General features: G+C 39.7%; 1 protein-coding gene across 3 annotated transcripts; it reads right to left on the reverse strand.

The window, feature by feature from the left end:
• Positions 1-125: 125 nt before the first annotated feature.
• Positions 126-25486, reverse strand: LOC135505987 (plasminogen-like). Of its 3 annotated transcripts, XM_064925303.1 has the most exons (20): positions 25329-25486; positions 24497-24632; positions 24295-24401; positions 23710-23824; positions 15199-15338; positions 14844-14964; positions 13725-13843; positions 13322-13484; positions 13043-13167; positions 12666-12825; positions 12128-12321; positions 9209-9357; positions 8988-9081; positions 5446-5560; positions 5245-5319; positions 2929-3069; positions 2711-2817; positions 2404-2549; positions 837-892; positions 548-692 (listed from the first exon to the last, which is right to left on the reverse strand). In XM_064925303.1, the coding sequence occupies exons 1-20, from the start codon at positions 25375-25377 to the stop codon at positions 563-565; spliced, it is 2442 nt and encodes an 813-aa protein (XP_064781375.1). In that variant the 5' UTR covers positions 25378-25486; the 3' UTR covers positions 548-562. The 3 variants fall into 3 exon arrangements, with proteins under 3 accessions (XP_064781377.1, XP_064781375.1, XP_064781378.1); XM_064925305.1 differs by lacking the exons at positions 548-692; positions 837-892 and adding an exon at positions 126-468 and having other exon boundaries at positions 25329-25485; XM_064925306.1 differs by lacking the exon at positions 548-692 and having other exon boundaries at positions 818-892.
• Between the last annotated feature and the right edge of the window lie 597 nt (positions 25487-26083).

Raw genomic sequence — 26083 nt, forward strand, 5'->3', positions numbered from 1 at the left:
AAAAAGGTTTACCAGCAAAGAACCTGATGACACTAGCTCTTACAAAATGTCAGCCTTTGTTCCCTTTTTTTAACATGTGGTCAAACACCATGGATGTGTACCAGGCTAGAACATAATTGGATTGCTTATCAATAGAATTATTTTATTTTATTTTCTAAACAAAAACAATGAACCTTGCAATTTCGGAAGAAATCACTGACGACAGGTATTTAATTTGTACGTTCAAGTCTTACAAGTCTTAATAAAACTACATTTAGGGCTCAAATGATCCATTCCTCGAGATTATGGATGTATAGTAGAGGGTTAAGAATTCATCTTTATCTGACTGTTAATCCAATCCGTAAACTTCGATACTCTGACGTACACTCCTGGCTTCATGGCGTTAGCACATCCCAGACCCCAAGATGTCACTCCCTGGAGAACAAAGGTGTTCTGAGCATGGCACACCAAAGGGCCACCACTGTCACCCTGGAAGAGGTCAAAAACATCATCACCAACATTATCATCATCACTCCAATGCAGTCAACTTAAACTCATTGTGGAAACTGCAGTATACAACCAATCACACAGTCCTTACTGAAATCAAATGATTACTAGTTGTTGCTGAGCATGTACTATAGGTCAAAAGTTTTAGAACACCCCCCATTTTTCCAGTTGATTTGTTTTTAAGCAGTTCAAGTCCAGTGAATAACCTGAAATGGTACAAAAGGTAAGCGGTAAACTGCCAGAGGTTAAAAATAAAAGTTTCAGTTACCAAAAACTGAAAAAGTATGTACATTTCAGAATTGAAAAAAAAAGGCATTTCTCAGGGAACAAGTAATGGGTTAACAACTTACAGCTGTTCTGCAGCAATGGAAGTCATTTCAGCCTTGAAAGTTGATGCTAACAATTCCTATAGGTGTCACAACTTTTGCTGATTAATTACAATCCTTCTGTCTGTATAAAAGCAGTGTTGGAACAGACTGTTACTACACCCTCTTAAGCATTATTTGGACAGTATTTTACTGCAGGAAGTAGTACAGTGGGGCAAAAAAAGTATTTAGTCAGCCACCAATTGTGCAAGTTCTCCCACTTAAAAAGATGAGAGAGGCCTGTAATTTTCATCATATGTACACTTCAACTATGACAGACAAAAGGAGGGAAAAAAATCCAGAAAATCACATTGTGAGAGCCAGAAATCTTGCTTGTTTGTAGGTGACCAAATACTTATTTTCCACCATAATTTGCAAATAAATTAATTAAAAATCCTACAATGTGATTTTCTGGATGTTTTTTCTCATTTTGTCTGTCATAGTTGAAGTGATGAAAATTACAGGCCTCTCTCATCTTTTTAATTGGGAGAACTTACACAATTGGTGGCTGACTAAATACTTTTTTTGCCCCACTGTATATTGCTATCATAATGGTGAGAAAAAGGCAATTAAAGGAAGACAGATGACTATAACCCTTAAAAGTGTAAGTCTTTCTTTAGAGAAATTGCAACGAAAGCCAAGTTGTCAATGAGTACAGTTTCCTACACCATCAAAAGGCACTTGGAAACTGGCAGGAAGAGGTCTGGCAGACAAAGCCACAGCAGAATCAGAAGACAAGCTTCTGAGAGAAAAGCTTGCGCGTGAGGCAGCTCACAAGACAACAGCTTCAAGCACAGCATAACACTGGTCGAAGCAAGTCTTAGTTTCAACTGTGAAGCGAAGACTTCGAGCTACAGGTTTGACAGGTCGAGTGGCAGTAAGAAAGCCATTGCTAAGATGGCAAAATAAGAAAAAGAGGCTTGCCTGGGCCATGAAGCATTGCCAGTGGACTACTGAAGACTGGAAGAAGGTCTTATTGTAACTATCATGTTTTAAGGTATGACCCAGGTGCAGACAGTGTTGAAGAAACAAACGTTTATTCCTCAATCAGGGGCAGGCAAACGACAGGTCAAAGCAAGCAGGGGTCAATAATCCAGAGAGGGTGTAAGGTACAGGACAGCAGGCAGGCTCAGGGTCAGGTCAGGCAGAGGTCGGTAATCCAGAGTAGTGGGGAAAAAGTACAGGACAACAGGCAGGTAGAACGGTCAGAACCGGGAAACTAGAAAACAGGAGCAAGGAACAGGCGGGAGCAGGGAAACAAAATGCTGGTAGGTTCTACGAACAAAACGAACTGGCAACAGACAAACAGAGAACACAGGTATAAATACACAGGGGATAATGGGGAAGATGAGTGATACCTGTAGGGGGGTGTGAACAAAAGACAGGTGAAACACAAAGACAGGTGAAACCGATCAGGGCGTAACAGTAAAGGCCTTGAGACGACAGACGCTGGGAATTGGGGAGCAAGTGCAGGGTGAGGGTTTAATAAAAATAAACATGAAACTAAACAAAAACAGCGTCTGGACAAGAGAAACACAACATCAATGCATACCTGGCAACTGTCTGCTCCCCCTTCAATGTTCCCAGCACACATCTCATGGTCCTTGATTCTGTTGTTCAGGTAAGCTGGACGATTACACACTTTATTTTCTATAACAGGGAAACCCGTCTCCTTGAGGAGCCCTTCTCCACCAGTTCCTACAAACACAAAGATCAATGTTTCATGTCGGAAAATATAAAAACATTATTGGTATATTTGCATCAACAAAGTAATGGAGTCCTGGACAGAAGAATAACTTAATTTTGTATCATTTTATGAGAGCAACCATGAGGGGAAAAAACATGCATGAGTCTTGAACCTTGTGTCTCTCCCCATCCTGTCACGTAGCACTCTGTTCCAGGTGGTACCACATAATCCTTCTCAGGTAAGCATGCTGGTAAAACCTTGTCATTTATGATTGCAGGGCTGCAAATCAATCACACAAGTCTTTTTACAGCTTCGGACCTCCAAACAGCAAGAAACATATAAAACATTATATTGTGTTTTTATTAAAGACAATGACATGGCCTCACTCACCTCTCCAGCTTCAGAAGTGCAATGTCTGTTTCGCTAGGTCCCAGGATCAGTTTCTCCAGTTTACGCTCCTGCTTGGATGGTTCATTTGCTCCCTCTGTATGCGTTCCCAATACCACCATGTAGGCAGATGGCCTCTTTGAGCTGATTTACACACACACACACACACACACAGACAGATGTACTTGTATGTAATCCATAATTAGGCCTCGCAGTAAACATGACTAAACAGTAATGTTGTTTTTCTTCTGTGTAGGAGGCTAACACTCACACAATATTGGCCACTTTCAATGTAACATACCGGAACAAAATGAACTATGCAAACAAACTGTGTAATATATTTTATCGTAGGCAAAGCATTGGCATAGGATTCTATTGCACTGACATGTACGACTCAAAGCCAATTTATGCTTGATCTGACAATGTGGTCGGAGGCTCCATATGGATGGTGTGACGCAATAGCGGAGCCTCCTGAGGCACGCAGATGCCAAATGTATTTTTATGTATTTAACCTTTATTTAACTAGGCAAGTCTGTTAGGACAAATTCGTATTTACAATGGCGGCCTACCCCGGAAAAACCCTAACCCGGACGATGCTGGGCCCATTGTGCGCATCCCTATGGGACTCCCAATTACGTCCGGTTGTGATATAGCCTGGAATCAAACCAGGGTATGTAGTGACGCCTCTAGCACTGAGATGCAGTGCCTTAGACCGCTACGCCACTCGGGAGCCCTTGATCTCTGTACCACATTGCAGTGGGGCTCCATATAGCTCCACATTGACATTATTGGTTGACAGTACTGTAGGTGAGGGTGGGAGGTCCTGCATAAACACAAACTCACTTCCTTGACAACTTCTTTCACAACAGCTCTGGACTGTTCGGCAAAGGGCAAGAAGTATAAATGACCTGACTTCTGCTGAGGCAATATCACCGTAAATACTGTATGGCCAATGCAGACATTGGATTGACCATGCAACACCTGTCAGACCCATACTATAGTCTACACAGACCGGTACACCTGTCACGCCCTGGTCTTAGTATTTTGTGTTTTCGTTATTATTTTGGTCAGGCCAGAGTGTGACATGGGTTTATTGTGGTGTGTTTTGTCTTGGGGTTTTGTTAGGTATTGGGTTTGTGGCTTAGTGGGGGTGTCTAGCATAGTCTATGGCTGTCTGGAGTGGTTCTCAATCAGAGGCAGGTGTTTATCGTTGTCTCTGATTGGGAACCATATTTAGGCAGCCATATTCTTTGAGTGTTTCGTGGGTGATTGTTTCTGTCTCTGTGTTTGTTGTCACCAGATAGGCTGTTTAGGTTTTCACGTTACGTTTGTTGTTTTGTATTGTTCGTGTTTATTCGTTCATTAAACATGTATGAAAATTACCACGCCGCATTTTGGTCCGATCCTTGCTACACCTCTTCGTCAGAGGAGGAATTAGAAGAAACCCGTAACAACACCATAACCAATCAGATCTGCAGGAGGCCTTTATGCAGGAGGCCTTTATGCAAATAGCCATGGCCATATATGGATCGGTGCCATTCCCTTTGAATTGGACAGCATGAGCTGTCATGAGCTGTCACTTGTTCTGAGATCAAGCGAGAGCTATATGTAGCCACCTGTACACATTTGTTCATACTATTTGCTAGTTAGTGAGTTGTTACGCCGGATAAAGCTAATTTCTTGTCAACAATGGGGGATTGGTTGCTTCCTACAAGAGCACAAAATGTGTGCATTTCTAGACATCTTTGAAAAGCAAGTCAGGTAAAGAGATTGTTTTATGTCTTAAAGGGGCAGTGTTGTATTTTCAGACAGACTTGAATAAGATAAGTAGCCAATAGGCAGAGGGTGGCATCATTTGTCTGATTCTCTGTAATAATGGTATGGGAATAATACAAATTTAAAAAATTGTAAAGTGGTTTCGTGCATCAAACAACACAACATTTTCAGTCACCTTATTGTCTGAATGACAAGTGAAGAAACAGGTTAATGTCAAGCCCTTCATGTTTTTGTTCTCCCAAAAGTCTGATGAAATGTAGGCCTACATTGAACACCACACGTAGGCTGAACGATAGAACAACTATTTCCATCTTAAAACGTTATGTGATGCATTTTTCGCCATTGTTTTTGATGGTAGGCCACTCTGGTAGGTCTACATTATAATCAAATAGCCACAGTAGTCTACTTGGCCACAGTTAAAACTGTAACTTAAAGCAGTTGCAGCGTCAGTGTCAGCACAGTATGTATAACTGCCCTTCTGGTTGGTATAGGTTTAGTGAGTAGTAAGCCTCATACGGGCACTGATGAGGGCTGCTCTCTCACCTCTCCAGGCAGTGGACAGCAGTGAGGACCCACTGAGGGGCAATCAGAGTTCCTCCACAGAAATGGACGCCAGTGCTGCAGAGGGACAGACAGAAGGGTAAGTGAGTAAGTTCTCTGTGAGATATTGTTTTGTCTTATTGTATGTAATTATCAATATGTTAATGAGATTCATGAAAGGGAATGGGATGCTATCCTCCATACTTAGTCCTGAGGCTGATCTGCCAGGGCCATGAGTGGGGTTTGGATACACAACCTCCAACGATGCGACCGAAACACCTCCTGGGCTTTGTAACAGGCTGCCCACATGTCAAGCCAGCTGGAGACCAAAAATACACTTTTATTTGTGAATTCTACAATGTAGACCAGATAGAATGCAGGCAGATATACATACAGTGACCACATACAGTACATCTGGTTAAAGCAACTGTGTTAAAACAACAGCCATTTGTATAATTATTAACAGAAACTATCACTCACAATCAGAGTGTGAATTACACCGTGACATTCGGGTAGGGGGGTTATTGGGTGCACAATATTTTTTTATGGGTCTATAATAAAGAAGTAATTTAAGGTACAAATGTATTAGCTTTTAATGTGGCATGAACACAACCATTAATGATGCTTTAATCTGATTGTCAAACAAATCACTTCAAAAAGATGGCTACCTGTGCATGTTCCTCCACTCCAAAATAATAGAAATGGAAATACACATCTGTTTACAAAACACCAAAAGTTGTGCCTAATGACATTCAGTGATTGCCATTGAGTAGAGGCCTACATTAATTGAACGGCTTGCTGGCAAATGTACTTTTTGTAGCCTGAAAAGTCGGGACTCCTGAAATGGGGCTGAAACTGTCCCAGGAAAAACTGGATGGTCACCCTAACACACAGGGTCAATTTACTAGACGAGGCTACAATGTGTAGGCCGAGTACTATGCACTTCAAATAGGCCTTTCTGTAGCCAGTGGTGTAGTGGTAAAAAAATATACTTGGTGGGTAAACTCTGATTTCCAGTCACGTGAAAAAAATAACGCTCCCTATACTTTCACTGCATTTTTCTGAAAAAGGTGGTTAAACTGCATTTAGCTGCACATACATTCCACTAGGCCTCTACACCACTGCTGGTAGCCTGCCCTCTCAGCCGAGGCAATTTTACACACATGAACACGAGAGTTTTAGTTCATGACCTGGTCATAATTCACGAGTTGAATGCTTGGAGTCTTCATAGACCGTGTGACATAAAACACTACATGTCTTTCCTTTCATGAATGACATTTATGACAGTGTTATTTGCAACTATTAAGCATTTAACAATTGAATTAGAACATTGAACTTAAATCCAGTACGATTCCTGGATCTTGGAGATCTCGGAAAATTCACTGTAAGTATAACTATGCCTACGTAAAATGTAATTATGTTTTGCCATGAAAACCGTTCTCATGAGCACACAATTCCAAAATAATGCAGGCCTATGTCATTGCAAAATGTAATGCTTCTAACCAAAAGAATCAACTATAGGTCTACTGTCATTAATGTTGGATGGGTTGGATGCAGATTGGTGTCTAGCTGTAGGCTAGTTGTCTAGTAATATTGGCAACCATCAGCTGATCCAGGAAAGAAAACAAATATTGATAGAAAAGAATAAAGCTAAATAAATGGTCTACTTCTTCTGGCCAGGACGGCTCAGAGAACACCGCAATGAGTGCTCTAAACAGCTGACTGACAAAACCAAACGATAAATCAACAGATAAATCTAATGCATTGGAATAAAGGCATATGCTCTTTTTTATCAAGGGCGCATGGCAAACAAATGGCCAAAATGAGCAAGTGCAAAGGAAAATCTATGCTTTTAAAAGGAGCTCAGCAATGGCCAAAATTCAGCACTACTGAGTGAACAGTGCTGTGGACAGGGAGGTTTGTGCACATAGAAATAAATGGTTTAAACCATGACAGAGAGGTGGGGGTGTTTGTTTCATTTGAAAGCTTTTATTTTCATATTTACCACTGTAAAACATACACTGCTCAAAAAAATAAAGGGAACACTAAAATAACACATCCTAGATCTGAATGAATGAAATATTCTTATTAAATACTTTTTTCTTTACATAGTTGAATGTGCTGACAACAAAATCACACAAAAATGATCAATGGAAATCAAATTTATCAGCCCATGGAGGTCTGGATTTGGAGTGACACCCAAAATTAAAGTGGAAAACCACACTACAGCCTGATCCAACTTTGATGTAATGCCATTAAAACAAGTCAAAATGAGGCTCAGTAGTGTGTGTGGCCTCCACGTGCCTGTATGACCTCCCTACAACGCCTGGGCATGCTCCTGATGAGGTGGCGGATGGTCTCCTGAGGGATCTCCTCCCAGACCTGGACTAAAGCATCCACCAACTCCTGGACAGTCTGTGGTGCAACGTGGCGTTGGTGGATGGAGTGAGACATGATGTCCCAGATGTGCTCAATTGGATTCAGGTCTGGGAAACGGGCGGGCCAGTCCATAGCATCAATGCCTTCCTCTTGCAGGGACTGCTGACACACTCCAGCCACATGAGGTCTAGCATTGTCTTGCATTAGGAGGAACCCAAAGCCAACCGCACCAGCATATGGTCTCACAAGAGGTCTGAGGATCTCATCTCGGTACCTAATGGCAGTCAGGCTACCTTTGGCGAGCACATGGAGGGCTGTGCGGCCCCCCAAAGAAATGCCACCCACCGCCAAACCGGTCATGCTGGAGGATGTTGCAGGCAGCAGAATGTTCTCCATGGCATCTCCAGACTCTGTCATGTCTGTCACGTGCTCAGTGTGAACCTGCTTTCATCTGTGAAGAGCACAGGGCACCAGTGGCGAATTTGCCAATCTTGGTGTTCTCTGGCAAATGCCAAACGTCCTGCACTGTATTGGGCTGTAAGCACAACCCCCACCTGTGGACGTCAGGCCCTCATACCACCCTCATGGAGTCTGTTTCTGACCGTTTGAGCAGACACATGCACATTTGCGGCCTGCTGGAGGTCATTTTGCATTGCTCTGGCAGTGCTCCTCCTGCTCTTTCTTGCACATAGGCGGAGGTAGCGGTCCTGCTGCTGGGTTGTTGCCCTCCTACGGCCTCCTCCACGTCTCCTGATGTACTGGCCTTTCTCCTGGTAGCGCCTCCATGCTCTGGACACTACGCTGACAGACACAGCAAACCTTCTTGCCACATCTTGCATTGATGTGCCATCCTGAATGAGCTGCACTACCTGAGCCACTTGTGTGAGTTGTAGACTCCGTCTCATGCTACCACTAGAGTGAAAGCCCCGCCAGCATTCAAAAGTGACCAAAACATCAGCCAGGAAGCATAGGAACCGAGAAGTGGTCTGTGGTTACCACCTGCAGAACCACTCCTTTATTGGAGGTGTCTTGCTAATTGCCTATAATTTCCACCTGTTGTCTATTCCATTTGCACAACAGCATGTGAAATTTATTGTCAATCAGTGTTGCTTCCTAAGTGGACAGTTTGATTTCACAGAAGTGTGATTGACTTGGAGTTACATTGTGTTGTTTAAGTGTTCCCTTTATTTTTTTGAGCAGTGTATTTACCACTGCATTTAAAAAAGGAGAATGGTTAAATTAGCATTATTTAGACACCCCCCAAATATTGACTTTTGTTGTATTTAGTAGAGCTAATGTCTCATTCAGGGAGCTGAGCCCCCCTGGCTCCCCAACAATTTGCACCCTGGTCACAGTAGTCCACATACCGCAATCTGGGATTTGGCAGTAGTCCCATTTCTGGTTTCTGTCTGTGGTGTAGCACCATGGTCCATTCACATCATTGTCAGGGTTTCTACAATTCTAAAAGTGAAAAGGGGCGCTGAATAAATGTAAGTACATCTTCCCAAATGTCTGTCATATGCAATACTTCTGCAGTATCATCTGACATGATTAAAATATGTCTTATAAGAAGACTCCTTGAACTTACATTGGACTCCATGCCTTTGTCAGGGTGGGATTCAGGGGTGAAGCTGGCGTGCTGATGGGGGCTCTGGGCGCTCCAACTCTGACAGGTGACACCCAACATGGTCATGGAAGTAGGACCCCTGTATGTCCCCCCGTTGCCCACCTTGCAATCTGAAAGCCAGTTAACAGAAAACAATATCAGGGATAACATTTCTTCCCTCAACATTGACAATGTAGGGTGAATGAATGAATGTTGAACTGAATTCTAATCTAGGTAGTGTTTTCAGTAATTAATTACTATATTTTTATGTAGAGGTGTAGCTAACTACTGGAACTACACACACTTATTTTTTGTCTAAAATAAAATTTGGGTAAAGTAAGCAATACTTTCCATTCTTTTTTGGCATCAGCCCTAATTCTCACTTGAAACATAGTTTTTGTGTTAAATAGGCTAAATTACACATTCTGGTAGCAAATGAACCTAAAGTGAATTGTAGTCTATGGCATTTCAGATTTGCAGTGCCTTCATAAAGTATTCATACCCCTTGACTTCTTCCACATTTTGTTGTGTTACAGCCTGTATTCAAAATGAATATGTTTTTAGACATTGAAAATATGTTTTTAGACATTTTAGACATTTTTGCAAATGTATTGAAAATTAAATACGGAAATATCTCGTCTCCATAAGTATTCACACACCTGAGTTAATACATGTTAGAATCACCTTTGCCAGCAATTACAGCTGTGAGTCTTTCAGGGTAAATCTCTAAGAGCTTTGCACCCCTGGGTTGTACAATATTTGCTCATTATTATTTTCAAAATGATCTGTCAAATTGGTTGTTGATCATTGCTAGACAACAATTTTCAAGTCTTACCATAGATTTTCAAGCAGCTTTAAGTCTAAACCTTAACTTGGCCACTCAGGAACATTTACTGTCTTTTTGGTTACCAACTCCAGTGTAGAATTGTCCTCCTGTTTTAGGTTATTGTCCTGCTGAAAGGTGAATTCATCTCCCAGTGTCTGGTAAAAAGCAGACTGAACCAAGTTTTCCACTAGGATTTTGCCTGTGCTTAGCTCCATTCTGTAATTGTTTTTTATCCCCAGTCCTTAACAATTACAAGCACACCCATAACATGATGCAGCCACCACTATGCTTGAAAATATGGAGAGTGGTACTCAGTAATGTATTCTATTTGATTTGCCCCAAACATAACACTTTGTATTCAGGACAAAAAGTGAATTGCCTTGCCAAATATTTTGCAGTATTACTTTAGTGCCTTGTTGCAAACAGGATGCATGTTTTGGAATATTTTTCTTCTGTACAGACCTTCTTTTCACTGTCAATTAGGTTAGTTTTGTGGAGAAACAACAATGTTGTTGATCCATCCTCAGTTTTCTCTTATCACAGCCATTAAACTCTGTAACTGTTTTAAAGTCATGGTGAAATCGCTGAGTATTGATACACCATCTAAAGTGTAACTTCACCATGCTCAAAGGGGTATTCATTGTCTGCTTTTTATATTTTTACCCATGTACCAATAGGTGACCTTTGCGAGGCATTGGAAGACCTCCCTGGTCTTTGTGGTTGAATCTGTGTTTGAAATTCACTGCTCGACTGAGGGACCAAACAGGTTATTGTATGTGTGTGGTACAGAGATGAGGTAGTCATTCAAAAATCATGTTAAACACTATTATTGCACACAGAGTGAGTCCAAGCAACTTATTATGAGACTTGTTAAAGATGCACTATGCAGAAATTGCACCAGCATTTCCTGGTTGCTAAAATTCTAATAGTTAAGCCTAATTTTAGTTGATTTGACAAAATAAGCAAGTATAGTGTAAATAATCATTGTACCATCTAAACTGCTGTGAAATATATTTTCCAAAAGCAAACATATTATATTGTTCAGCTGTTTGAAGCTGGTGTACAAAACCGAAAGTAAAAGAAGCAAAAACTAAATGTAAGAACGGGAAGCATAGAAATAGCACACAAAGAACATATATACCGCTTCTTAGACTTGCTTTCAATGACATTGACAGATCTATAACACATATTTGTTTTGAATTTGTTTCGATCGCCCAAAAAGTTACATATTGCAGCTTTAAGCACATTGTTACTTCTGAACTGATTTAGGCTTGCCATAACAAAGGGGTTGAATACTTATTGACTCAAGACGTTTAAACTTTTTCTTGTTAATTAATTAATGTGGATGCTACTATGATTATGGATAATGCTGAATGAATCGTGAATAATGATGAGTGAGAAGGTTACAGATGTATAAATATCATACCCCCCCAAAAAATGCTTACCTCTTCTGTTATCATAATGGTGAGAGGTTAGCATGTCTTGGTGGCAAGATTCTTGTCTAACTTTCTCGCTCATCATTATTCATGATTCATTCAGGATGATCTTTTATAATGGTAGTATCCACATTAATGTAGAAGTGTTTAGAAACATATTCTATTCGTATTTACAATAAAAGTGACTTCAAAATGACACAATATTTTTTACCATTAATTAATATTGGGCACAAAATAATCGTAATTACAACCAAAATAAACAGCAAATGCATCTAACAAGTTTGTATAGTCACAAGCTTAATGTAATCATTGCATGCTAGGAATACGGGACCAAATACTTGACATTTTACTACTTTAATACACACATAAGTGAATACTTTTGGTCCCCAAAAATGGGGGGACTATGTACAAAAAGTGCTGTAATTTTTAAACGGTTCACCAAATATGGATGAAAATACCCTCAAATCAAAGCTGACAGTCTGCACTTTAACCTCATAATCATTGTATCATTTCAAATCCAAATTGCTGGAGTACAGAGCCAAAACAACAAAATATGTGTCACCGACGCAATACTTTTGGAGATCACTGTATATTTTCAAAATAGCTTCCCAAGCACTGATGAAAGGATGGATAGATTACCTCTGCTGTCGTCTGAGGGTGCCTGGGAGGGTTTTGGTTCGGGCTGGTCATGTTTGTCAGGTTTAGGAGTAGGCTTGGGAGCAGTTGGGCATCTATTCACACTGCAGAACTCCCAACGAACAGAGGGGTCAGTGGTGTAGCACCATGGTGCACGGTCGCCATCAGGGTTCCTACACATGTTTCTTCTCAAATCGCTGTGAAGCACATATAAAAGACATAATGTCCTCAGACACTGAAGATGACATATTACATTGTTTGGCTTTTAATGACTAGATAGTAGAAGACAGAGATAAAGCTAGAGATATACATTACCCACTTGACACACACATCAGTTCAACAACTAGTTTTGATTTACATTTGATTTACACAATTTCTAAATGCCCTTACGTTGATGACTTTTTGCAAATCTAATCCGTTTTCCACATTGATTCAGTGTCATCACATAGATTTTGTAGTTTGAAATTACGTGGAAACAACGTAGATTCAACCAGTTTTTGCCCAGTGGTTAGAGATTATTTGACTATGCTCTCGGCCTCACGCTTTAGGGAAGACCTGCGGTGTCTTATTGTGACTGTGAGGTGTCATCGAGCTCCAGGACTGGCATCTCTTCCCACTGATGGTCTCTGTCACCATACCACGATAGTCTGTCCCGTCGCCCACATAGCAGTCTTCCTCAGCTGGAGGGGGAGCTGCGTAATCTGAGGTTTAAAAACAATATGAGCCACATCAACCAAATTAAATATGAATTTTGGTGAAAAATGTAGGCTATATGGATTGCTAGTGGATGACGTGAGTTTCGCTATGTAGTTAGTATATAGCGATTTTAGCATTTGAGAAAGCTATATAAATCCAATGCAGTAACATCATCAATGTAATCTTCATTATCATCATCATCATGATGCAGTGTCAAGTGACCTGGTCCAGGAACATCTCCACAGCTAGGCACCTTGCAGTACTCCCAACGCGTCTCTGGGTCTGTAGTAAAGCACCAGGGCATCTTCTCATGGTCTGGGTTCCTGCAGTAGTTCAGTTCCAGGCCTCTGACAGGAACACAAACAACCACACATATTGGTTAAATCACAGTCAGCCGGTATCTATAAGACATTAAAACACTGATCTACTACACTGACAAACGCAAAGTTCGGTTCTTGCTTGAGTAAAAGCAATTTGCCCAATCTCGTGGGTCTATCTTACTTGCATGGGTAGTTGTCTGGAGTTCTGTTGTGCTGTTGGGGCGTCTGAGATGCCCAGACCTGACAGGCTTTCCCAGATGCTGTCACTCCGATAGTTCCCCTGTAGGCACTGCCGTCGCCTGTGGCACAGGTGAGCTCCTCCACCACCCTGGGAGGCTCAGAGGCTAGGGGAGAGGGAAAGAGTGAGGAAAACTCCCTGGGAGTTAGTAAACTCATGTTTTAATTAAATTGTTTATATTTATGTGAAAGAGCAGGGGAAACAGGGGTCATGGGAGACAAAAGAGATACAAGATGAAAATAATAAATGGGGTGACAGAGTCGCTAGTAGGGAGTAGAAAGGGTCCAGGTTTCGCAAGCCATAGACAATATACTAGTAATAGTGTTGTATATCTATGATAGCTCACTGCAGCGAGGGATTGAGCAGAAGTCCCAGCGTTTGGAGGGGCTGGTGGTGAAACACCAGGGTCTGGGGTCTCCGTCTGGGTTCCTACAGTAATTTTCCTCCAGGTACTTCTCAAGAAGACTGGAGAGACAGGGAGGGTGGGGGTGGGGGAGAGAATGAGATGAAGGAGCACATGGTTAGACATATACAGTGAGCCCAAAAGTATTGGGACCGTGACACATTTTTTGTTTTTTGTACTCCGGCACTTTGGATTTGAAATTATGAGGTTCAAGTGCAGATTATAAACTTACATTTGAGGGTATTTTCATCCTTAACGGGTGAAATTAAAGTAGTTTAGAAATGAAAGCAGTTTTTGTACATTTTTATTTTACTAGGCAAGTCAGTAAAGAACAAATTCTTATTTTCAATGACGGCCTAGGAGAAAGTTACACCCGCACAAATATCATACCCCCAAGACATGCTAATATTTATGCATCTGTAACTTTGCTCACTTATTATTATTCACAATTCATTCAGGATTATCCATAATTATAATAGCATCCACATGAATGAATAAGTGTTTAGAAACATTATATTCTTATTTACAATACAAGTGACTCCAAAATGACACAATACATTATTTAGCATTCTTTTCAATTAGACACAAAATAATCTGAAACACAACCAAAACAAATGGCAAATGCATCCAACAAATTTGTAAAGTCACAAGATTGATTTAGTCATTGCATGGTATGAATATAAGACCAAAGACTTTTGACTACTTTAATACACAATATTTTTGGTCCCCTAAAATGGGGGACTATGTACAAAAAGTGCTGTAATTTCTAAAGGGTTCAGCCAATATGGATGGAAATACACTCAAATTAAATTAACCTCATAGTCGTTGTATAATTTCAAAATCGATAGAGCTGGAGTACAAAACAATACAAAATGTGTCACTGTCCCACTACGTTTGGAGCTCACAGTCAAAGTTATTACGCAGATATTACCGAGAGAGAGAGAGAGAAGAGTGAGTGAGTGAGTGAGTGAGTGAGTGAGTGAGTGAGTGAGTGAGTGAGTGAGTGAGTGAGTGAGTGAGTGAGTGAGTGAGTGAGTGAGAGAGAGAGAGAGAGCCTATTACGCGCTGGGAATGTAGCCATGGTTGTGAGGTTTCTGGGCGTTCCAGTGCTGGCAGGTGTAGCCATTCTCAGTGGTGGAGATCTTTCCCCTGTAGTTCTTACCACTGCAGTGCATGCATTCCTCTATGGACCAAACCACAACACTTTAGAAATAAAACACTTCCAAATTACATCACCAAATTACCCACAACATTTTTTTTAATTGAACTGTCAGGATGAGCGAGTGACTAAAAAAAGTAGTCAACTCTTTGTTAAATATAGATAGTAATTTAGTGGTTTTGAAATCTTAACTTTTGTGCCAAGATGACACCAGCTGTTTCATTAGCTTATTGGGACATAACAAGATATTGAGGGTACCGCTGCAGTTCTGGACATTGCATGTCTCCCATCTGATGTCAGGGTCTGTTGTGTAGCACCATGGACCTTTGCTGTCCCCATCAGGGTTTCTGCAGAAGTTGGACTCCAGGTCGGCTTTGGGGTGTGTTGATGGAGTCATGCTGTAAGAGGCATTCACAAAGATAACGTGGATTTAATTTAGGTGTTAAGAAATCTAGCGTCACAAGTTACTTAAGAGATTGAACAGGATCTTAAGCACTTACAAACTCATAACATATTGTATGAATTCGATTTTTTTGTTCTTGCAGGATGTGGTTGATTTTATTTGGTCCTCCAAGTTTTCTGAGCAAAATATTTTTTTCTATTGTTGGACATAAAAGACTAAAAAACACCAGCAAATAAGCTCCAAGGGATTTTAATTTTGGAAATCTGTTCTACAGTATTCTCGTGGATAGTAGAGCGATATATGTAGGGTTGCAAGGCTATCGGTAATTTACCAAAGTTAACTGGAATCTTCAGTCGTTTTGGTAATTAACAGAAAATAAATGGCAAACTATCATAACTTTGGTAATTTATACTTGAGTAACTTCAAAAATGTGTATTTATATAGAGTATTCATTTTTTTTTTTTTACATCTGTGTATAATTAATTAATTAATGGAACAAAACATCTAATCAACAATGCCATTATTTTCAATGTTCAATTACCTCTTCCAACGATTTACTGCCACCAGTTTGACTACAAAACATTGACAACAAATACATGTTGACATAGTAAAATAAATCAAAGAGTGTTAAGGGTATTTAATGCTGAAACCCTCATATTAAACACAAATTATATTCACTAAGTTGGTTTATATGTAAGATAATGTTTTACAGCTTTGTCATTCTATATACAATAAAAGTTTGGACACACCTACTAATTCAAGGGTTTTTCTTCATTTTTACTATTCCAAGTAACCACCCTTTGCCTTGATGAAAGCTTTGCACACTCTTGGCATTCTCTCAACCAGTGTCACCTGGAATGCTTTTCCAACAGTCTTCAAGGAGTTCCCACATATGCTGAGTACTTGTTGGCTGCATTTCCTTCACTCTGCAGTCCAACTCATCCCAAACCATCTCAATTGGGTTGAGGTTGAGTGATTGTGGAGGCCAGGTCATCTGAAGCAGCACTCCATCACTCTCTGTCTTGGTCAAATAGCCCTTACACAGCCTGGGGGTGTGTTGGGTCATTGTCCTGTTGAAAAACAAATGATTGTCCCAAACCAGATGGGAAGGCGTATCGCTGCAGAATGCTGTGGTAGCCATGCTTGTTAAGTGTGCCTTTAATTCTAAATAAATCACTGACAGTTTCACCAGCAAAACACCCCCACACCATCACACCTCCTCCTTCATGCTTCACGGTGGGAACCACACATGTGGAGATCATCCATTCACCTATTCTGCATCTCATAAAGACACTTCAGTTGGAACCAAAAATCGCAAATTTGGAATCATCAGACCAAAGGACAGACTTCAACCAGTCTAATGTACATTGCCCGTGTTTCTTTGCCCAAGTAAGTCTCTTCTTATTATTGGTCTCCTTTAGTAGTGGTTTCTTTGCAGCAATTCGACCATGAAGGCCTTATTCATGCAGTCTCCTCTGAATAGTTGATGTTGAGATGTGTATATTACTTGAACTCTGTGAAGCATTTATTTGGGCTGCAATTTCTTAGGCTGGTAACTGTAATGAACTTATCCTCTGCAGCAGAGGTAACTCTGGGTCCTCCTTTCTTGTGGCAGTCCTCATGAGAGCCTCATGAGACTGCACTTGATGAAACATTCAACGTTCTTGTAATTTTCAGGATTGACTGACCTTTATGTCTTCAAGTAACATTGGATTGTTGTTTCTCTTTGCTTATTTGAGCTGTTCTTGCCATAATATGGATTTGGTATTTTACCAAATAGGGATATCTTCTGTATACCACCCCTACCATGTCACAACATAACTGATTGGCTCAAATGCATTAAGAAGGAAAGAAATTCCACAAATTAACTTTTAACAAGGCACACCTGTTAATTGAAATGCATTCCAGGTGACTACCTCATGAAGCTGGTTGAGAGAATGCCAAGAGTGTGCAAAGCTGCCATCAAGGCAAAGGTGGCAACATTGAAGAATCTCAAATCTCAAATATATTTTGATTTGTTTAACACTTTTTTGGCTAGTACATGATTCCATAAATGTTATTTAATAGTGTTGATGTCTTCACTATAATTCTACAATGTAGGTAATAGTAAAAATAAAGAAAAACCCTTGAATGGGCAGGTGTGTCCAAACTTTGACTGGTACTGTATATATATATATTTTGTATGTTATTTAATTATTTCATATATTTTACATGTGACAAGGCCACAAGATGTCTTGTGAAAGATTCAAATGATTGGACATGATTTGGAAAGTCACACACTCGTCTATATAAGGTCCTACAGTTGACAGTACATGTCAGAGCAAAAACCAAGCCATGAGGTCAAAGGAATTGTCCGTAGAGCTCTCAGACAGGATTGTGTCGAGGCTAAGATCTGGGGAAGGGTACCAAAACATTTATTCAGCACTGAAGGTCCCCACGAACAGGGTGGCCTCCATCATTCTTAAATGGAAGAAGTCTGGAACCACCAAGACTCGTCCTAGAACTGCCCCCCCCCCCCCAAACTGAGCAATTGGGGGAGAAGGGTCTTGGTCAGGAACCCGACCAAGAACCCGATGGTCACTCTGACAGAGCTCTAGAGTTCCTCTTTGGAGATGGGATAATCTTACAGAAGGACAACCATCTCTGCAGCACTCAACAATCAGGCCTTTTTAGCGGCAGGGACTGAGATACTAGTCAGAATCGAGGCAAAGATGAACGGAGAAAAGTACAGATAGATCCTTGATGAAAACCTGCTCCAGAGCGCTCAGGACCTCAGACTGGGGAAAAGGTTCACTTTCCAACAGGACAACGACCCTAAGCACACAGCCAAGACAATGTAGGAGTGGCTTCAGGACAGGTCTCTGGGTGTCCTTGAGTGGCCCAGCCAGAGCCCAGACTAAAACCCGATCTCTGAAGAGACCTGAAAATAGCTGTGCAGTAATTCTCCCCATCCAACCGAACAGAGCTTGAGGGGATCTGCAGAGAAGAATGGGGGAAGCTCACCAAATACAGGTGTGCCAAACTTGTAGTGTCATACCCAAGAAGACTCAAGGCTGTAATCGCTGCCAAAGGTGCTTCAACAAATTACTGAGTAAAGGGTCTGAATATGTATGTAAATGTGATATTTACGTTTTTTATAAACTTGCAAAAATGTAATTTGTTATTATGGGGTATTCTGTGTAGATTGATGAGGAATAAATACAATTTAATCAATTTTAGAATAAGGCATTATCCTAACAAAATTTTGAAAAAGTCAAGGGGTCTGAATACTTTCCGAAGGTATACAAATGTAAGCAAGGTTTGATAGCAAGGTTTGAAATTATTTAGTTAAGTATTATATCTGTTTGAGGTTCTTGCGGTCAAGTTGCAGTCTAAAAATTATTTGTAATTATGTTCCACTACTTTCAAAACTGTAGGCAAAAAATTATACAAAACGTTTACAACTCTTTTTTTATTTTTATCTTCGGGTTGTCCATATTTTGGAAATAAAATACTTAATAGGAATATGAGAAATATTGTCAGGGACAGCTATGGGTGGCCTGGCCCAATCTAACGTACCCCCTTGCCCGTCCAAATAAAAATATTAAATTAAAATGTTGAAATATTGATAATTTATTTGACCGAAACGCGCCCCAACAGGAAGACTCATCAATCTCAGTTAAAGCATCCGAGCGAGCGAAACAGCGCCCCTCTGTCGAAGTATGTGTTGACCATTCATCCGATGCTGTCTGGATTATGTCAACCCCCCGCACCTCTCTGATTCAGAGGGGTTGGGTTAAATACGGAAGACACATTTCAGTTGAATGCAATTCAGTAGTACAACTGACTAGGTATCCCCCTTTCCCATTGTTAGGGTGGAGACATGGCTCTCAAGAGAAGACAGGCTATGTGCTCACTGCCCACAAAATGAGGTGGAAACTGAGCTGCACTTCCTAACCTCCTGCCCAATGTATGACCATATTAGAGAGACATATTTCCCTCAGATTACACAGATCCACAAAGAATTCGAAAACAAATCCAATTTTGAAAAACTCCCATATCTACTGGGTGAAATTCCACAGTGTGCCATCAGAGCAGCAAGATTTGTGACCTGTTGCCACGAGAAAAGGGCAACCAGTGAAGAACACGCACCATTGTAAATACAACACATATCTATGCTTATTTATTTTATCTTGTGTCCTTTACCATTTGCACATTGTAAAAACACTGTATATATATATATATAATATGACATTTGTAATGTCTTTATTGTTTTGAAACGTCTGTATGTGTGATGTCTACTGTTAATTTTTATTGTTTATTTCACTTTATATATTATATACCTTACTTGCTTTGGCAATGTTAACACATGTTTCCCATGCCAATAAAGCCCCTTGAATTGAATTGAATTGAATTGACATGATTATCTCGTCATTATATAGAACTCTCTGGTTTCAGTATTTTGTGACTTGGAAACAGTGTTGCCATGTTTGCGTTTTTTTAACCTAATTGGGCTACTTTGAAAACGATGTTGCAGGTTTTTGGGCTATTTCTAAATTGCACCGCGCCCGCCAAGGCATTTCTCTTAAATTTATATATATTTCGACCGCGACCGGGAGACCCATGAGGCGGCGCACAATTAGCCCAGCGTCGTCCGGGTCGGGGAGGGTTTGACCGGTAGTGCTTTATGCATGCTCAGTCTTTGGTCTCGGGGGCTCCCCGATTGGAAATTTGAAATGGAAGTTATGGAACTCCCTCTTGTGGTTATTTTTTTATAGGAAAAAGACCCCATTGAAACTGACATTAGGCCAGATGTGGAGAATTATACATTTGCCTCTGTTGCCCATCAAGTAGCCTATTAATGTATATGTCACTGTAGGCTACCATTTGATACAATATATATGTTGAAATGATGATATCACTGGAGTCATTGCAAATCAATGTGTGCCACTTATGTAGCCGACCTGGAGCTGACAAACCAATTTATTAAATAGCCTATACCTTCAGTTTATTGATGTTGTAGCCTTGTGTTATTATCAACGCATTAGATTGACGGTAAACCAATTCAAAAAAATAAACACTGGCTGTTGTTAACAAACAAATTCAGTTCATATACATATTATACATTTTTAATTCAGAAATTGAAATTATGACCCCATCCTCAGTATCATATTCCAGCAGGCTACTAGGGAAACAAGCACTTCTTATTGAGAAATCGCCTCGCTATTTATGTTGAATAAATTAGTCAGTTTGAACTAAGCAAGCGGCTAGATTGTTCAGTTTACATCTTGTCTACATCTTGTCTAGGCTACTGAAGACTATCTGAAATGAGATATAGGTCTATCAGGGGCTATAGGCTACCTGCCTTTATTTTAGCAAACTATGGCAAAAAATTATTCGATTTTAGTCTGTAGCTCATACCCATGGGCGCTGCCAGGGATTTTGTGCGCTATGAAAATATATCACATTAGGAAACACCACCACAGGCCCCACCAACCCTGCAGCTACACCAATTGCTGCTGTAAGAACACACTTCCAGAACCCAATCAACCCATTCAAAGCTTTAAATAACTCTACCTTTGCAGGCTTGGAACTCTCTTGTAGTCCAATATTTACTGTAGGATATTTACTGACAGTGAGCTGTGATAATATAACACTGTGCAGACATGCATGCAACATTCTGCATACAGTGGAATTCACTATTTGATGCAAAACTGATACCCTCTATAAGAAATGTGCTAAAGGCCATCTTTTACAGTCTAAATGTGATTTTAATGGTCAAATTCTTGAATAGAAAATTCTCTTAACATTAATGAATAACTTAAAATAAATATAACTTAAATGTACCTCTTCAATTAAAATGAATTAACATTATCATCTATAGAATGATATAACAAACAATATAATAAAATCAGCAGCAGATTTTTTAACTAAGTATAAGTACATACCAAATAGAAAATAAGCAGCTGTAAAAGTGGAAATGGAAAACAAAATGGAAATGGAAACGAAAAGGCCTGATAGTGGCGCGAGAGGAAAGGTCAAGTCGTCATCAAATCAATAGGTTTCTTCCACTTGGGGTCTTGATTGTGCACACATTTTATGGCAATCCAGCCATTACTTTGAGATATATCTTGTTCTCAGTCTGTTCTCAGCAATACAGAGGCTCTCTGGATGTTTAATTTTGCCATCAAATGTTTTTTTTTTTAAATAAACCGTTAGTTTTATTAGTACATTGTAAATCAAATGTTATATTAATGATGATAGGTTGATCATTTAATTTTTTTTTATTTTATTTTTTTTACATACGGCGCCCCTGCCTATACCTATTGAAATGACAAGTCATTCTTGCAAATGGGCCATTTATAAGAGCCAGAAAATAGCTTAACATTTCGTTTTTTTTATTCATCCAAGATTTTCTTGATCAGAGATTTCGAGATCCTCTGTCCAACTTTCATCACTCAAACTCTCCTGTCAGATTTATCTATAATCATGCACATGCGCAAAGGGATTTATTTACAATTATAAACCTGGTTCAAGCCCTGAATGCTGATTAGTTGAAGGCCGTGGTATATCAGACCATATACCACATGTATGAAATACATAACTTTTTACTGTTCTAATTACATTGGTAACCAGTTTATAATAGCAATATGTCACCCTGGGGGTTTGTGGTATATGGCCAATATATCAAGGCACTCTGTGTTGCGTCGTGTTAAGATCAGCCCTTAACCGTGGTGTATTGGCCATATACTATACTCCCTTCCCTTTAAATCGACATCCATTGATGGAAAACGATCTGGCGAGTTTATTAAGGGCGAATCATCTTTTCTCTTGTCACATATTAAAATTCCTAAATTAAGTCATGTCATAGCTTGCAATAATTATAATTTTGAGGAAACCGGAATTTTGTTTCTAACATTACAAGTTACTATGATATTCCTTCTTAATTGTCTCGATAACGTTATGTAAAATGGGTTTATTGTGTAGATATGGCAACTACTCTCTTGCTGTAAAATGTTTTCAGGCCTTTTTAGCAAGTTATGAGTTGTCATTGTTTTAGAAATTTGAACTTGACCTGGCAACCCTGGTTGGAAACCAAAGTCGACGGGTGCACAGTGCTCTGTTAGGATGATAGGTTGCAGGGTTGCCCGAAAGTAAATGGATGTTTCGCTTAAATTATATAATTACTCATCTCTAAATAAAATAACTCAAAATACTTCACCAGGGAGCCAGAGTTTCGTTATCTTATTTAAACATTTGGGAAGCCGGTAATTTGGGTAGTGGGCATGGCAATAGATCAAGCTGATTGAGTTGCGGCTGTCAGTGAAACGCGTCTAAAATATGTTTTAACATCATTTGCTTTGAGTATAATTTAAAATGTTGCATCAAGAGAAGGAGAAGGTGGTGTGGCGAAGATATGTTGCGTCTCTCTCCAGAATGCATGAATATGTAGGAAAGTGCCCATTTGACAATGTCTGATTTCTGATTGACTTAACTCACCACATACACCACCATTTTTTTCTTCGCCTCACGCAACTCAACGAAGTCTGTTTTTTCTATATCAATCAACAAGCCTTGGTGTGAAAGAGCAAAATATATCCCATGTATCCAGAGTAAACGTCATTAAAAACAGCTTTCTGTCCCGAACTCACTGGCCCAGGAAACTCCGAGGGCCCGGAATAGGCTAGTTGATATATACAATGTTGCAAGTTCGCTAGCGAAAGCTCCGGGACGGACCAAGTGATGGTTTAATACATTGTTGCACTTCACTAGCAATAGCTCAAGACAGATAGAAAATGAGGTAGGCAGGCAGATTAGAGAGATGAATATGATTGAAAGAACCGGAATTTTTATCAGGATATTTTCTACTGTTTTCATCTGTTGGCTTTAGGCCTATTTATTTTACTTGGTTGACGATGGAAGTTCAAGGTCTACTGCTGCATCTCTGAGTTCTATGCTCTTGTTTCTTTAGCCGCCAATGGATCACAGAGTATCAATGTGTCGAAATGGCAGAGGCTAGTGCTCTCGCCATAATTGAATTTGAACTTTTAGATTTTTAGGATTTTACTTAATATTTTTATGATTAACCACGTGACAATGATTCTGAGAAAGTAAAACGTTATTATTGAAATGAAACGGTTCCACGAAAATGCGCATATATACATATACATTACTGGCACGCAGATTGGTAGAAATTGTAGGATAAGTTGTAAATTTCCCCAAACTTTAAACTCACGAGTTGCCTGTGGTCGTTACTATTACTGCAATTAAAAACAATTGTGAACGCGCAAGTCCCGTTTAAAAACGTGCCAGCTCATTGAAATCAAAGGCCTATCCAATTGATTCGTTCTGGCGCCAGATCTGGTGCAAATTGTGGCAGAGCATACTTAGGCTTGTGTGGATATTTCGATGCCCATCTCTGGCAAGTCTTCCCTGAGTTTGTTTTGGACTTTGTTCCTCTGTAGTCCATACCGATTCCATTTACACACTCCATCAAGTACTCTGTAAAGACAGAGAATAAGATGTCTCAACAGTAGTAGGTGGGTTGATTGGTTATTAATCTTTGACTTTTTATTGAGCAAGTTCAGCAGTGTACCAATTTCCCCCTTGGTTAATTACAAAGCATCATCAGGCTTTTACTATCTGAGATGTTGTCATATATGGTCAGTATGGAATTTTATATAACCTATGTGCCTCCCACTGAAGGACTGATTGGACTCTCTTGTTTAGATAATCTGCTTCAACTCTTAGGTTTGTTTACTGACACAGTCCAAACCTCTTTCTGGACATTCCACAAAAGGTAGCTAAATATTAACCAAAAATAATGTTGACCAATACAGTCGCATGAAACTCATTTGTATTCTAATATTTGTAATACATGAATGGACATTTTTGTATGGGTTGATACATTTTTAACAAGGGAAAATCTGTAGCTACATATCAAGAAAAATTAGAAAAACATTAGGACTTGCCTTTCTTTTCATATAGAGAAGTGCTGGTTCTTCTCAGAACAGACTCTATTTTGCCATTTGCTGGTATTGTCAAACATTCTTGGTCCTTTTCAATGTACATGAAGGACCTACCAAGAAACATTTCAGAATTAATTTTGACTATGAAATCATTTCCCCAAAATGAATTCATTATTACTATTAATGACCATAAGCATAATGATACCTGCAAGTGAAAGCTGTTTCAATGTTACACTTGATAGCACATTCTAGGACTGTGCCTACTGAATACTCCCTCTTCACCAAAGAGAGAATCCAAGCGCCCTCTGTTTTTGCATATTCGTCCAGGACAACCGCACTGACTAAAAGGACAAACAGATAACAAATACTGAGTATGACTGAAAAAATGACCGGGCCCTGTTTGCCTACACTTTCTCTGTGATGCAATGCTTAAACCCAATGGTTCCAGGTATAAACTGCTGTTACAGACCACTAACATAGAGGTTACAACATGAAGGTCTATTGACAGATGAGTCATTTCTGGAGTGGACATACATTACAGAAAAAAAAACAAGTTATTTCAAAACAATTTACAAGTAAGAAAAATACATAGAAGCGTTAATGTGATAAACAGTGTTTCAACACTTTACATTGTTCTTATTACTGTGTACCGTGTAACAAGTATTGTAGTTACTCATTCTTCCACTGTAGTGTACATCCACTACAGCAGTAAACCTAGCCCTAAATAAAGGCAAATAGATAAGTAATTGCAATACACTGTAATACATTGTAACTAAGAACAATACATCCAATGTAATTAAACTAACTGCTTCAGTTATAAGGTTCGACAGAAGATAATCTTACAAAATGATTATGTTGAAGAACTAAGCACACATGAAGTAACTTCGTAGACACAGGTACCTAGCAAAGAACTTAAGGGAACAGATAGAAGGACTAATTTGTGAATAAATGTTTAATTTGCAAGTATAAACACTGTGTGGGAATCCTTCAGTTCACTTCAACTTCCAACACGTGAAATGATGCCAGCTATATCTTACCTGCAGTTAAAAGAGTGCCTAGCAAGAACGTTGTTTTGTACAGGTCCATGATGAGCACTGTCAAGCAGCGTATACAAACTCACCAGTTCGATACGTTTTGTGTCTTTTTAGCCATGTCAGTAAGACAAATAGATTTCACTCGTCAGTCAATCATTGGCCTAACAAGGACATGGAGCAGAGGTCAGGCTGTGTATGTCAATGGAATTTTAGTACATTCACATACATAGTTATTTCTTGATGTATTGTACAGTAGGCTACAGCTCCTCCCCACCGCACTCACCTGGTGGTAGAATCTTTCATCCATAACTCCTTTTTATACTGTATGAGGCATTTGTATTCTAATCAATAATGTTTTGTGATGTCACATCACTCTGTATGCATAAACAGACACATCTTAAAAACCTTACTAGAAATTAAAGGCAGAGACAGAAGTGTTGAGTAACATGTTTATGCAATAAATAAAAGTAGATGAAAATGTTTCAGATTTTTTGTCTCAGAGCATTTTTATGACAAATGATCTGTGCGATGTAGCGCTGTCTAAAATCGATATTAGTGGTTAATTATCAGCTAATAGAGACCCATGTCCTCTTTTGCAAACTTTACAAAACTACCTACTTTTGTTGTAGAGCAATTCACTAAATCATCTATTTTCAGTTACTTACAATTTACTTTTGCAAGAATTACAGCAATGGCTCCTACACTCGTTCATTTTGCCTCAGATATGATTGACAGGTAAGGTGTTCTGAGAGGGGAAA

This window comes from Oncorhynchus masou, chromosome 19 (assembly GCF_036934945.1).
Source record: "Oncorhynchus masou masou isolate Uvic2021 chromosome 19, UVic_Omas_1.1, whole genome shotgun sequence".
Lineage (NCBI taxonomy): Eukaryota > Metazoa > Chordata > Actinopteri > Salmoniformes > Salmonidae > Oncorhynchus > Oncorhynchus masou.

What these genes read in the sequence shown, in the direction of transcription:
- LOC135505987 (XM_064925303.1), bottom strand. Translation starts at nt 25,377, where the DNA reads ATGGACCTGTACAAAACAACGTTCTTGCTAGGCACTCTTTTAACTGCA. An exon ending in ACAAAGGCATGGAGTCCAAT is followed by an intron (nt 9,082 to 9,208) that starts GTAAGTTCAAGG and finishes TTTCACTTTTAG; the next exon opens with AATTGTAGAAACCCTGACAA. An exon ending in CAGATCAGCCTCAGGACTAA is followed by an intron (nt 5,320 to 5,445) that starts GTATGGAGGATA and finishes GTCCCTCTGCAG; the next exon opens with CACTGGCGTCCATTTCTGTG.